The 11,039-nt window shown below is 57.2% G+C and overlaps 2 protein-coding genes across 4 annotated transcripts; both read right to left on the bottom strand.

Annotated features, from left to right (window-relative positions):
* Positions 1 to 1,034: 1,034 nt before the first annotated feature.
* On the bottom strand, positions 1,035 to 3,133 carry Rac3 (Rac family small GTPase 3). The gene is made up of 6 exons (XM_051182310.1): positions 2,965 to 3,133; positions 2,307 to 2,378; positions 1,952 to 2,069; positions 1,779 to 1,841; positions 1,333 to 1,492; positions 1,035 to 1,191 (listed from the first exon to the last, which is right to left on the bottom strand). Exons 1-6 carry the CDS (start codon positions 2,997 to 2,999, stop codon positions 1,061 to 1,063), a joined length of 579 nt encoding a protein of 192 aa, XP_051038267.1. The 5' UTR covers positions 3,000 to 3,133; the 3' UTR covers positions 1,035 to 1,060.
* A 354-nt stretch (positions 3,134 to 3,487) lies between these two features.
* Positions 3,488 to 10,978, bottom strand: Lrrc45 (leucine rich repeat containing 45). 3 transcript variants are annotated; one of them, XM_051182282.1, is made up of 18 exons: positions 10,823 to 10,978; positions 10,369 to 10,624; positions 9,906 to 9,967; positions 9,494 to 9,564; positions 9,087 to 9,265; positions 8,747 to 8,875; positions 7,550 to 7,662; positions 7,174 to 7,232; positions 6,785 to 6,862; positions 6,477 to 6,612; positions 6,293 to 6,370; positions 6,050 to 6,161; positions 5,873 to 5,943; positions 5,454 to 5,546; positions 5,051 to 5,143; positions 4,489 to 4,662; positions 4,259 to 4,406; positions 3,488 to 4,007 (listed from the first exon to the last, which is right to left on the bottom strand). In XM_051182282.1, exons 2-18 carry the CDS (start codon positions 10,586 to 10,588, stop codon positions 3,811 to 3,813), a joined length of 2,013 nt encoding a protein of 670 aa, XP_051038239.1. In that variant the 5' UTR covers positions 10,589 to 10,624; positions 10,823 to 10,978; the 3' UTR covers positions 3,488 to 3,810. The 3 variants fall into 3 exon arrangements, with proteins under 3 accessions (XP_051038239.1, XP_051038248.1, XP_051038257.1); XM_051182291.1 differs by having other exon boundaries at positions 10,369 to 10,730; positions 10,823 to 10,968; XM_051182300.1 differs by lacking the exons at positions 10,369 to 10,624; positions 10,823 to 10,978 and having other exon boundaries at positions 9,087 to 9,254.
* Positions 10,979 to 11,039: the final 61 nt, after the last annotated feature.

Here is an 11,039-nt window from a genome sequence, read left to right as displayed (position 1 = left end):
TGCCATACAATAACATGAGGTACAAAGGACAGCAACATACATTAAGTAATTAGGGAATGGTGAGTTTGCTAATTTTGTGCTCAGCACAACTAATTGTGAGTTTATGTGACTTAATTATTAATAAGAGCTGTTTAACAACTGGTTGGCAAACTTCCTGAAAAAAAAAAAAAAGTAACAACCAGCTCTCTGAGTCAACATGAACCGCTTATACGCATCACTGGGAGGAAAATGTGTCCCTGCAGGGTATCCTGTGGTCTTGTGTCTGCTCCAGGGAAATACCTTCCGCCTCTGGGATGAAGTCTGGACCATAACTTTGGGCCCTTCTGGGCTGCCTCCCTCCACTTTGGCAACCTGTTGGCATCTCATACCAGCCAGAGTTGAGTCAACTTAGGCTTCCAGAGTCTAGGCTTCAATCTCTTTACAGACTGTTCCCCTGGGCTCAGTGAGAGCTGCTGGAACATGTCCCCCAAGTCCCCACCAGGCCCCAGGTTTGCACACACAGGCCATTCTGTATACAGCTAAGTGTGCCTACCTGTGCTTCGTTGGGTCTGTGTGGTATCTTCTCCCTCACCTAGGATGTGTTAAGCTCAGAGTTTTCTTTGTGGAAATATAGTGCTGTTAGGAATGCCAGACTCTTCCGCCCTCCTTAGGGGATGGCTAGAGCAAGTACCACGGTGGAAAGCAGGACAGACGGGGAGACAGAGGAGGTGGTGAACGTTTATTGTATAAAATAAGAAGGGGCCGCCCTTTCCTGGGACATGATGAACAAAACCCACCCCCACCCTTCCCTCCAGGGAAGCCCATCCTGGGGCTCCTCTGGACCCACCCCCGCAGCAGCCCTGAGGGAGACCCTGCTCCCTCCTGGCCTCCCATAGGAACCAGGGAAGGCTGGAGCTATATCCCAGAAAAAGGAGGCGTAGGGGACAGGACCCCATCACCCCAGCCTTGTCCCATGCCTTCCCTCCCCACCCACGCCACTCCCCACAGCAGACTTAGGGACAGCTCAACACGGGGGGCACACTTGAGCCAGGCTCCTCAGCCAGGCTGGCCAGATGGGGTTCTAGAAGACTGTGCACTTCTTGCCTGGTTTTTTCACTGGAGGAGGGCAGAGGACTGCCCGAATGGCCTCATCAAACACTGTCTTCAGACCTCTCTGGGTCAGAGCTGAGCACTCCAGGTACTTGACAGAACCTGGCAATGTTGATGTTGAGGGAAGGACAGACGGCAAGAAAGGGACAGTGGAGGGGGTAGTTGTCGATGGGGGGGGGAGCAGCGCAGGCAGGCTCAGCCCCTCAAAGCACATCACCAACCCTGTGCCCCATGCTTACTCACCGATCTCTCTGGCCATGGCCAGACCTTGTGGGTAGGTGATGGGTGCCAGCTTCTTGTCCCGCAGCCGTTCAATGGTATCCTTGTCATCACGGAGGTCCAGCTTGGTGCCCACCAGAAGGATGGGTGTGTGGGGGCAATGGTGCCGCACCTCTGGGTACCACTGTGGGAACAGAGCTCCTGACCCCACAGGCTTCGGAGACCCTTATGCCTCGGGACAGGGGCCCCCTAACCTGCCCAAAGTGAGCCCCAGATCCTGAGGGTTTTTCTCTGATATGTGTGTGGCTCTTCCTGCTTCACAGAGAAACTAGGAGTTTGTTGGGCTTGGCAGTGAACAAAGACACCCATCCAGGGAGACCAGAGACTTCTCGGTCAGCCCAGGCGTCCCCCCCCCCGCTTGCTCAGTGGGGAATGTGCCTCTTCTGCTGGGACCCCAAGGCTCACCCTACCTTGGCACGGACGTTCTCAAAGGAAGCCGGGCTCACCAGCGAGAAGCAGATCAGAAAGACGTCCTTCAGAGGGAGGGACAGACAGCACTGACCAAACGGTGTTCAAGCAGGCTGTGTCTCCTCCCCAACACAGGAACCACCCAACTCCTACAGTTGGCCGTCTTGCCACCTACGGTTTGCGGATAGGAGAGCGGCCGAAGCCTATCGTAGTCTTCCTGGCCAGCAGTGTCCCACAGCCCCAGGTTGACTGGCTTCCCATCCACCATCACGTTGGCTGAGTAGTTGTCGAAACTGCAAAGTGGAAAGGCTAGGTAGTCTGGGCAGGGTTACCAGGCCACTGGAGCCCAGCCAGCAGGTTTGAGTTCCGAAGCCCACACAACCCAAACTCTGGCCAGTGCCCCAGCCTCACCATGGAAACCCAGAACCAGGGTCCCTTGAACAAGACCTTAGAGCCGAAAGGAGGTCCCATCCACGTGTGACTGGCCTCTACTGGCCAGCTCCAGCTACCTCCCACTCCCGTGCACTCACACTGTGGGGATGTACTCTCCCGGGAAGGCGTTGGTCGTGTAGCTGATCAGCAAGCACGTCTTCCCCACGGCACTGTGGAAAGAGGTTCAGCCCACGTGGCTCCAAGGGCCGAGCCTCCGCCCCTTTTCCTACCCGCAAGGGCAGCCAGCTCCCGCAGAGCAAGAGGTTAGTTCGGATGACTGGGGTGGGGTGGGTAGGTCGTGGCCCAGCTGGTCTGCAGCCACCTGGGGCTGAAAGGAAACTGACCAGAGCAGGCTAGCCTCTGAGGGAGCACAGTGGTGGGCGCGGTTGCAAGGGCTCACAATCCTGGATAGGGCACGCCGCAACGTACAGGGGCGTCAGAGCTCCCAGCACCTTGGGTGGCTGGCGCGAGGGTGGAGCCACCCAGGAATCAGCGCAGGTGAGGCCGGGCCCCACCCACTGTGAGCACCGGGGCGGAGGCCGGGCAGCATCAGGTGTGCCGGGGCTAGAGGAAGGTGGACAAGCTTGAGCTTGACCCCACCCCATCGGCCCCTGGACGCACGCGGCCAGGCTATGGTGGGGGCGCGGTGGAGCTGCCTCGCCAGGACCCCGCGACTGTCTGCCCCGCCCAGCCTCACCTCACCCCAAAGCCTCCTACTTGCCCCTCCGCCCCTGCGGCTCGGGACAGCGCACTCACCCATCGCCGACCACCACACACTTGATGGCCTGCATGGGCGCGGGGCCGGGCGGCGGCGGGCGCGGCCGCGAGCCGAGCTGCGGAGAAATGCCCGGCGCCGCAGCGGCCTCGGACCCGAACGCCGAGCGAGCGGCCGGAGACAGCCGAGCGCCGCCGAGTGCCGGGTGCGAAGACAGCCGAGTGTGCGCAGGCGGGGCGGGGCAAGGGGCGAGCTGCGGTGGGGGCGGAGCCCTAGCCAGTCCTTGAACCCCGAAGGCTTAGACTGAGGGTCCACACCCAGGAACGAGGACGTGGTGCACCGCAGCTCAGGTTGGTGATGCCACCGACAAGGATGCACAGGGCGGACGAGCCCAAAGCTTCCCAGGGACTCCAGCCCACCCTGCAGCTGAGAAACCCTGTCTACAGACCCAGTACAGATGTGGCCCTCCCAGTTGCCTGGTGGTGGGGTAACCCAGTACCACCCTGGAGGTTCATTCACGGGACTGGAGCAGCGGGTGCAGCAGAAAGGAACTGGACAAGAATGTATCACTAAGTATAAAAGTCCTGTATTTCCACCCTGCCAGTGGGGCATCTGTTCCCCCCCTACAGCAGTACTGTTCTGGTTTGTTGTTCTGGGATTGGGTCTCCTGAGAGCGTTTCTGTGCACGTCGGTCGTCTCGCCTATACCGGTGCTGACCTTCGGGGTGAACTACCTTGGATGGGCAGGTGTGCCGGTGAGCACCAGTATTGGCAGAACCCCACCCTGACACTGCAGCTGACTTTTGAACCCCCCAGGCCTGCCTCTGAGAGTGAGATATGACATTTCTGCGCTCGCAGGGCGCTCCGGGCCTCCCTGCGTCCGTCCCTTCATTTAGGGGGACTCAAGGCTCTCAGAGGAGACCCCTGAACGTAAGCCAGGACAGCATTTTGCAGGAAGCTTGCCCTCTGGGCCTCTTCATCTCGGATGCGTGAGATCTCTGCCTCTTTGAGCCTCAGCTTTTCTCGGAGAGACGCGTTCTCACTCTCTCTGTCCAGCAGCGCCTCCCGGTGTTCATTCCCGATCACTGCAAGGGGGAGAGGCTCAGTGAGGAGGGGATGGGTGCCTTTCCATGTGTCCCAGCACTTGGGAGGCAGAGACAGGTAGGTGGATCCCTGAGACTGAAGGCCAGCATGGTCCGAAGAGTAAGCTCCAGGACAGCCAGGGTTATACAGAGAAACCCTGCCTGGGGGTGTGGGAAGGAAGGGGCGCATCTCTAGGGGACACGCCCACCCCCATCCGTCCCAGCCCAGCTGTGCAGGTGAGATGCGCAGTAACCTTTCAGCTGCCGCTCCAGGGCTGCCACCTTCTCTCTCAGAACTTCCTGAGCCACCAGGTCGGCTTGCATGCGGCCCATCTGTCCCTGCAGTTCCGCCCTAACCCTGCTCAGCTCCGCCACTTTTTCCTGGTCCTTGTTGCTCAGCTCCTGGGATGGGAGTGCGCAAGGTGAGGCCACGGCCTGGAAATGAAACCCCTAGAGCCTGTGCTCCTTGGTGCCACGCTATGACCTGCTGGAGCTCTTCCAGGCGCCTCTGCTGCCCCTCCATTTGCAGGCTCAGCTGGCTGGCCCGGGCCTGGGCCTCAGCCACCATCTGCTTCTGCTGCAGGCAAGTACCCTGAGCCTCATCCCTTGCCTGCGCCAACAGCCGGATCTTCTCCTCCAGGTGTGCAAGGCGATGTTGCTGTGGGCAGGGGAATGGCTGTTGCACATGAAGGGACCCCAGTCTGAGCTCAGAACTGGAGGGACAGACAGTCTGCTCCCCAAAGACCGAGGAGAGGGCTTCATGGCGCCACACAAGAACTTGTCCTGTGTCCAGAAGCATCTCTCGTTGGGCTTTCCTCTTGCATCTCAAGGCAACTCTATCATCTCTGGCCTTCCTCGCCCACGCAGTACAGGAAGTACCACAGCCCTGCTGGCTCCTGGCATCTCTGAGCTCCAGTCCCACGCCCACAGCCCTGCAGGCTCCTGGGATCTCTGAGCCCACAGCCCTGGTCTTGCCCTACCCTAACCACCCTAACCCTTTGCAAGGTGCAACAATTGAGCCATACATACTCGTGGCCAAAGCTCACCTCCTCCAAGCGGGCCTGGTTCCTGGCTTTGATGAGCTCCTCCTCAGCCTGTCCACGCTCACTGAGCAGTGTTGCCTTCATGCGGCTCAGCTCCTGCACGGGAGATAGCTACTACTAGCCCATCTTGCAAACACGCTGCCCCCTTGACCCCCGGCTCCTTCTGGGCCACTGAGCAGCCAGGCCGGGAAAAACCTTTCCATAAATATCCTTGGAACCACTCAACTATTTCCTTGCTCACTGAGATGGGGTTTTTACTGCCAAAGAGGCCTAAATGTCATTTCTAATCTCTGACCTTTCAGGGATGGGTGGATCCCATAGTGAGACCTAATGAGGCTGAAACTCAGGGGTACTCCGAGGTCATGAATGTCACCCTGCGGTCTACCCAGGGCCTGTGTAGTCTCACCTCTTCCAAGGACAGCCGCAGGGCCTCTAGTCTCTGTACCCTCTCCTGCATGGTCCTCTCACTGTCCTCCAGGTGACGGGTCATGTGATCCACCTGTCCAAACGAGGGGGGTCAGGGCCAGTAGACACAGGCTCCCCCTAGCCCCTGCCCCATGGAATCCCTACCCTGGAAAGCAGGTATCATTTGGCAAAGGTCTGACTTGAGTGGCCTGGTGGGCACCAAGGACAGAGGCTCTGATCAGGGCAATATACAGCAAGGAGTCCATAGCCTGAACCACGGACACTGTTGCCTGCAACTCTGGCATCATTAACTCAAGGTTCACCGACCAGGGGCATGCATTAGGAACACTGCGCAGCACAGGGCCGGCCTGCAGGCCCCAAGTGGAGTCAGGAGAACCAGGGGTGTCCCTAAGACAGCACCTCCTTGGAGTGCAGCTTTTCCAAGTCTTCCATGTTCTGTTTGGCTCTCCGCTTCTCCACATCCAAGCGCTCTGGAGGCCCAGTGGGGAAGAATGTGGTGAGGCTTCTCTGGGGTGGAGGGAGTGCTTTGTCCCTGGAGCTCCGTGTGCCCTTAGTGCCAAGCCTGTCCATGCCTACCCTCAGCCTGAATAGCACGGATCTTCAGCTCAGCGGATGTGTTAGTCAGCTCCTGCCTGGTCAGAAACAGCTGCTCCTGCTGAGACTTTACCTTCCTTTCCAACTCCTCCACCTGGGAAGCAGGCAACAAGAGAGGAAGCTTCTTCACCCAACCCCGGTACACTGCCCTGGGCTCTTTGGGTAGCTGGCTCTATCCCTCTTTGGCCATACCCATGCCCTCAATGCCACACCCCTCACACCAACCTGGCTTCTAAGCAGCAGGTTCTTTTCACTGGTGGCAGACAGGTCCCTGAGGAGCTTAGATTCCCTGTCGGCAGCTTCCTGGGTGAGAAGGGCAAGGTGGCAGACGCCTCCGGTTGGCTGTCTGGAGGCTGTTGCCATGACATTTTTGCCAGCCACCTGCTAGTCCACACAGCCCAGCGCCTACCTGCTGCTCCAGCTTGTGCTCCTTCTCCTGTCTCTGTGACAGGCTCTGCCGTTCCTGTTCCGCGGCAGTCAAAAGTTCCCCCAGGTCCTGGGCCTTCTGCTCCGACAGAGCCAGGGAAGCCTCTGTCATCTGCAGCCTGCAACGAGGAAGACCAGGTCCATCAAGAATGTCACCTGCTTGGCAAACATCTGTTCTCACACTCCTACCAAGTCTCTACTCAATCCCCAGGGAGCACTTGCCCCCTCCTCTGCCTTGTGGGCACGGCTGTAAGTCTCTAAGGTGTTTGAGGTTCCTCTCCTCTGCCTTACTTGGCTTTGAGGGCATTGATGATGGACTGTCTCTCGTTGAGGGCTTCCTGAAGCTGCCCAACTCGTGCTGCTGATGCCCTGTGGACAGAGAGGTGGTCCTGGGAACTCCAAACCCCAGAGCCACTGGCTTTTCCCAGCCTTGGCAGCAGCTGTTGATCTCTGTACATTTATGTCTATAACGTCCTCAGTCCGCCAGGCACAGAGCTAAGCACTCCACATCTGCCACTAACTGCCTGCCCGCTTGCTTGGAAGCAAAGACCTTGCTGTTTTCAGTCTTGTAACAGACAGGACTCAGGTCAGGTTGTACTCAAATCAGAAGCCAGTGACTGAGAAGCAGGTACCCCAGGTAAGCTACGGTCCTACTTCCCACATCCCCAGGGCTCACTCACCTGCCGTTTCTGGCCATCTCTTCTCGTTGCTTATCGATGGTCTCCATCAAATCCAGAAACTGGAGACAAAGTCAGTCAAAGCACCGTTAGAAGCGGAGCCTACCCTGGTCAGGGACAGGAGTACAGACTCCCATCAACAGAGCCAGGCTTCAGAGCACTCAACTGTCTTGACCCCATTGTCTCATTCAAAAGGAGGGAGGCTTGGAGGCTAGGACTCCCTGTTTGCTCTCAGCTCTGAGGTGAAGTCAGCATACAGGAGGTGGGGTCAGGAGGCCACCTAAGCCCTGGGTTCCCCTTGGCTCAGAGGCCTCAAAGGAGTATAGAAAGAGCAAGGCAGAAGGCAGCTAAGCTGGGCTAGTGAGGGCACTATGTTTACCTGCTTGGACTTCTCTTCCTGGAGGTGTTGGACCTCCTTGCTAAGGATGTTGGTGCGGGCTTGGTTCTCCCGAAATGCGGTGAGCCTGTCCTGGTTGTGGTCCATGGCTTGTCCTGGCAGAAAAGACCATGTTACCCACTGGGCTGGACATCATGGGCTATGGCTAACCTAGTCCTGTGCTGCCTGTGTCTGGAAGCTGGTTATCTGGGAGCTCACCCTACGGAAGGCAACATCTCCGCAACAAATCAAGACATCCTCATCCAGTGCACCCAGGTGAAGCATTTCAGTGGAGGGTAGGACTGGGTGATGGAGGAACCTTGAGACAGGAGATCTTTTGCCCATACGGGAAGCTGCTGTACTACCCCAAAAGTTGGGTACTTCTGGCTTCCCCAACAAGGGTCAAGGGGTATATGACTTCAAGAGATGGGTGCTCTCTTCTCAAAAGTCTGATGGCATTATAAGCCAGATAGGGTTCTGCATGCCAGTGATCCCTGAACTTGGGGATAATGAGGTCAAAGCAGGGGCCGGAGAGACGGCTCGATTAAGAGCACTGGCTGCTCTTCCAGAGAACCCAGGTTTAATTCCCAGCTCCCTCATGACAGCTCACAGCTGTCTGCAACTCCTGTTCTAGAGGATCTGACACCCTCACACAGACATACATGTAGGCAAAACATCAATGCACATAAAATATAAATAAATGAGGTCAAAGCCAGCCCGGGCTACATAGCAAGACTGTCTTTCACACGCACAAGAAGATCAAACAAAACAATTATAAGGAGGATACCCATACAGATACAGGGCTGGGAACAAAAAAGACAGCAGAGATGACAAGAGTCAGGCACAGCCAGTAGCAAGTGACAACTCTGTAGCAGGGGACATGGCTAGGTCTGGGATCCAGGACTCCAGTCAGTCCTGAAAGCTCAGGCTTCGGCGGGTGATACCAGATGACAAACTCCTGAGCCCAAGGCCAAGTTTTCATTTGTAAGGACTCAGGGTTCACCCCCTGACTACATGGGTGCTAAGATGAGAGATGCCTGGTACAAGCACCAAGAAAGCCGCCTGTCTTCAGCTGCTTCCCCCGTGGGCCTCCATGTCTTGAGGCTCAAGCCCCACCCTTCTGCGGTGGATGGGCTTCTGTTAAAGGGCTCCATGCCTTATCCCAACCTGTGAGAAGCTAGCAGCCCTGAGCGCCCATACCCACAGCTCTCAGGATGTCGCCAGGGATGTTGTTCCCAGCCAGGTCCAGCTTCTGCAGGCTTCTGTTGCTGGGGAGACAGTTCACCAGAGCCCGGCCCCCCAGGAGGCCAATGTTATTCCAGCGCAGGTCTGGAAGGAAACCCCGCTGTCACTCAGTTGGATGGGAGGTACTGGCCCAGCCTAGGATACCTCCTCTCTGGTACTTTACTGCCTGTGGCTGCCAATATAGCCAGGAGCCAAGGCCAACCTCTCCAGCAGCGAGGGAAAGGGTGTAATTTAATACAGCGCAATGTAACCAGGTCCCGTGGGGGTACGTACAGCAGAGTTTGGGAGGTCTCACCCAGGTGCTGGAGGGTGGTGTTGCCCTTCAGGGCCAGAGCCAGCTCCTCTGCTCCCTTGTGACTGATCTGGTTGTTTCGGAGGTCCAGCTGCCGCAGGGTGCTATTGGCCGCTAGGCCCCCACAGAAGGAGGCGAAGGCATCTTCCCACATGCCGAGGTTGTTCCACTCTAGGGTGAGACTACAGAAGGGCGGACACGGGTTCTTGGTTCAACAGAACGCTTGTCCCATGGGGTTCAGGGCATGTAGAAGGCCAGTTAACCAGCTTACCATTCACCGGTGGGTGAAAGAACATGGGTAAGTGGGTGACAGTGAGCTGGTTGCAGGATTATATCCTCTGGGGCCAACCCTAAGCCCCACACACAGAGGAAGGCGTGAGGTTCAGGCGAGGCCTAGACATAGTCCCTACCTCTGAATGGACTTGCTCTGTCGAAGGAGCTTTCCCAGAGCCTCTGCTCCTGTAGCTCGGAGGTTGTTGCCCTAGAAAAGGAACACTCTGGCCGGTCAGTCGCCCTTGTGACCCTGGTTCCAGATACCACACCTGTGCCCCACAGACTCAGGCAGCGCTAACGGCTAGGAGGCAGCTCTGGGCACAGGCATGGCTGCTAGATCCTAGCTTTTCTGACAGTAGCTTATTATGGTGCTCAGTCCCTTGGCATTTATGTGAACGCTGTTGAGATGCTGAAGACAACACTGATTTTAAAACACTCCCCACACCCATGGGCCCCTCAGAGAGCAGTCCTAGGACCTTTGGTATTGGGAACTCTTACAGAGTCTCCGACTCTGTATCTTTCCACTGCCCGGGGTACAGGCCTGCTCACCTTTAGATCCAGACGTTGCACAGTGGTGTTGGCACACAGCCCTTGGAACAGCAGTGTGGACCCTGTGTAAAGGTAGTTGGGACAGGGGGCTACCACCCAGAAATAGAAGATGGACATCTACCTGTCCAAGTGGCACCATTGTTTTGGGTTTACAGTAGGAATGAGTTCCCCCATTTACTGTAAGGTTAGACATTAAGGCTTCTCTATTACAGTGATGTTGACGTCTACTCCCAGGTTTTAAAAAGAATGCTAAAGTGCACAAAGAGAGGAGAAAACAAAGGGGCTGGGGAGAAAAAGAGCGCGTGTGTGGAGGATAGGGAACTAGGGAACGCACTGACTCCTCTGCTTACAGCTCCCCAGGCCAAACACAATCAGGACACCCGCCCTTAGGCCAGCCTGGAGGCAAAGGGCTTGGACCCTCACTCAGAAGTTTTAGGTGCTGTTCCGAGGCAACCGGCCTCACCTTCCTCACTCAGCATGCAGTCACTGAGGACAAGCTCCTTCAACAGCTTCTCATCATGCAGCAGCTGGCCAAGAGCTCTGCAGGTGTCCACCGTCAGGCTCTGAGTAGCCAAGTCCAGTCGGCCCCGCGGAAGCTGGTGCAGTTGCTGCAGGACAGCCTCCTGGGGTTCGGCCCCACTCTCCTTGCACAGGCGGCTGTAGGAGCGCCGGAACTCCTCCATGTCCCCGAATGCTGACAGGGCCTTGCAAACATGCCCCTAAAAACAGGCTGCACGTAAGCTTGCTAGGCCGATGGCTGGGAACCCCTTTCCCTAGAGAGTGTACACGGAGGCGTTGAGCTGAGCTGGCCCTATGAAGGGAGGCCTAGAAATACAAAGAAGGTGAAAAGCGCTCAAAGAAGGGATTCAGAGAGCAGAGCACTGGCCTAGGAGAGCAGGTAGGCGCGTTGCACGTACCCTGGTCTGGCCCTGCTGCCCCTAGCCCGCCCTCGCGACGTGGCCTCGGGTCGCAGATGCTGTGCTTTGGACGCGGTCCCTCGCGCCTCAGTATCCAGGAAGAGCGTGGAGCTCCGGGAAGGAAGATAGGAACTACAACTCCCATGAGGCATTGCGGAAGAGGGTGCTAGCGGCAGACCAATGAGAGCGAAGGGCGGGCTTGCGCTGGGTCTCCAGC

This window comes from Phodopus roborovskii, unplaced genomic scaffold (assembly GCF_943737965.1).
Source record: "Phodopus roborovskii unplaced genomic scaffold, PHOROB, whole genome shotgun sequence".
NCBI classification, from domain to species: Eukaryota; Metazoa; Chordata; class Mammalia; order Rodentia; family Cricetidae; genus Phodopus; species Phodopus roborovskii.
The sequence above is the reverse complement of the archived record's forward strand: the minus strand, read 5'-3'. Positions and strand labels throughout refer to the sequence as shown.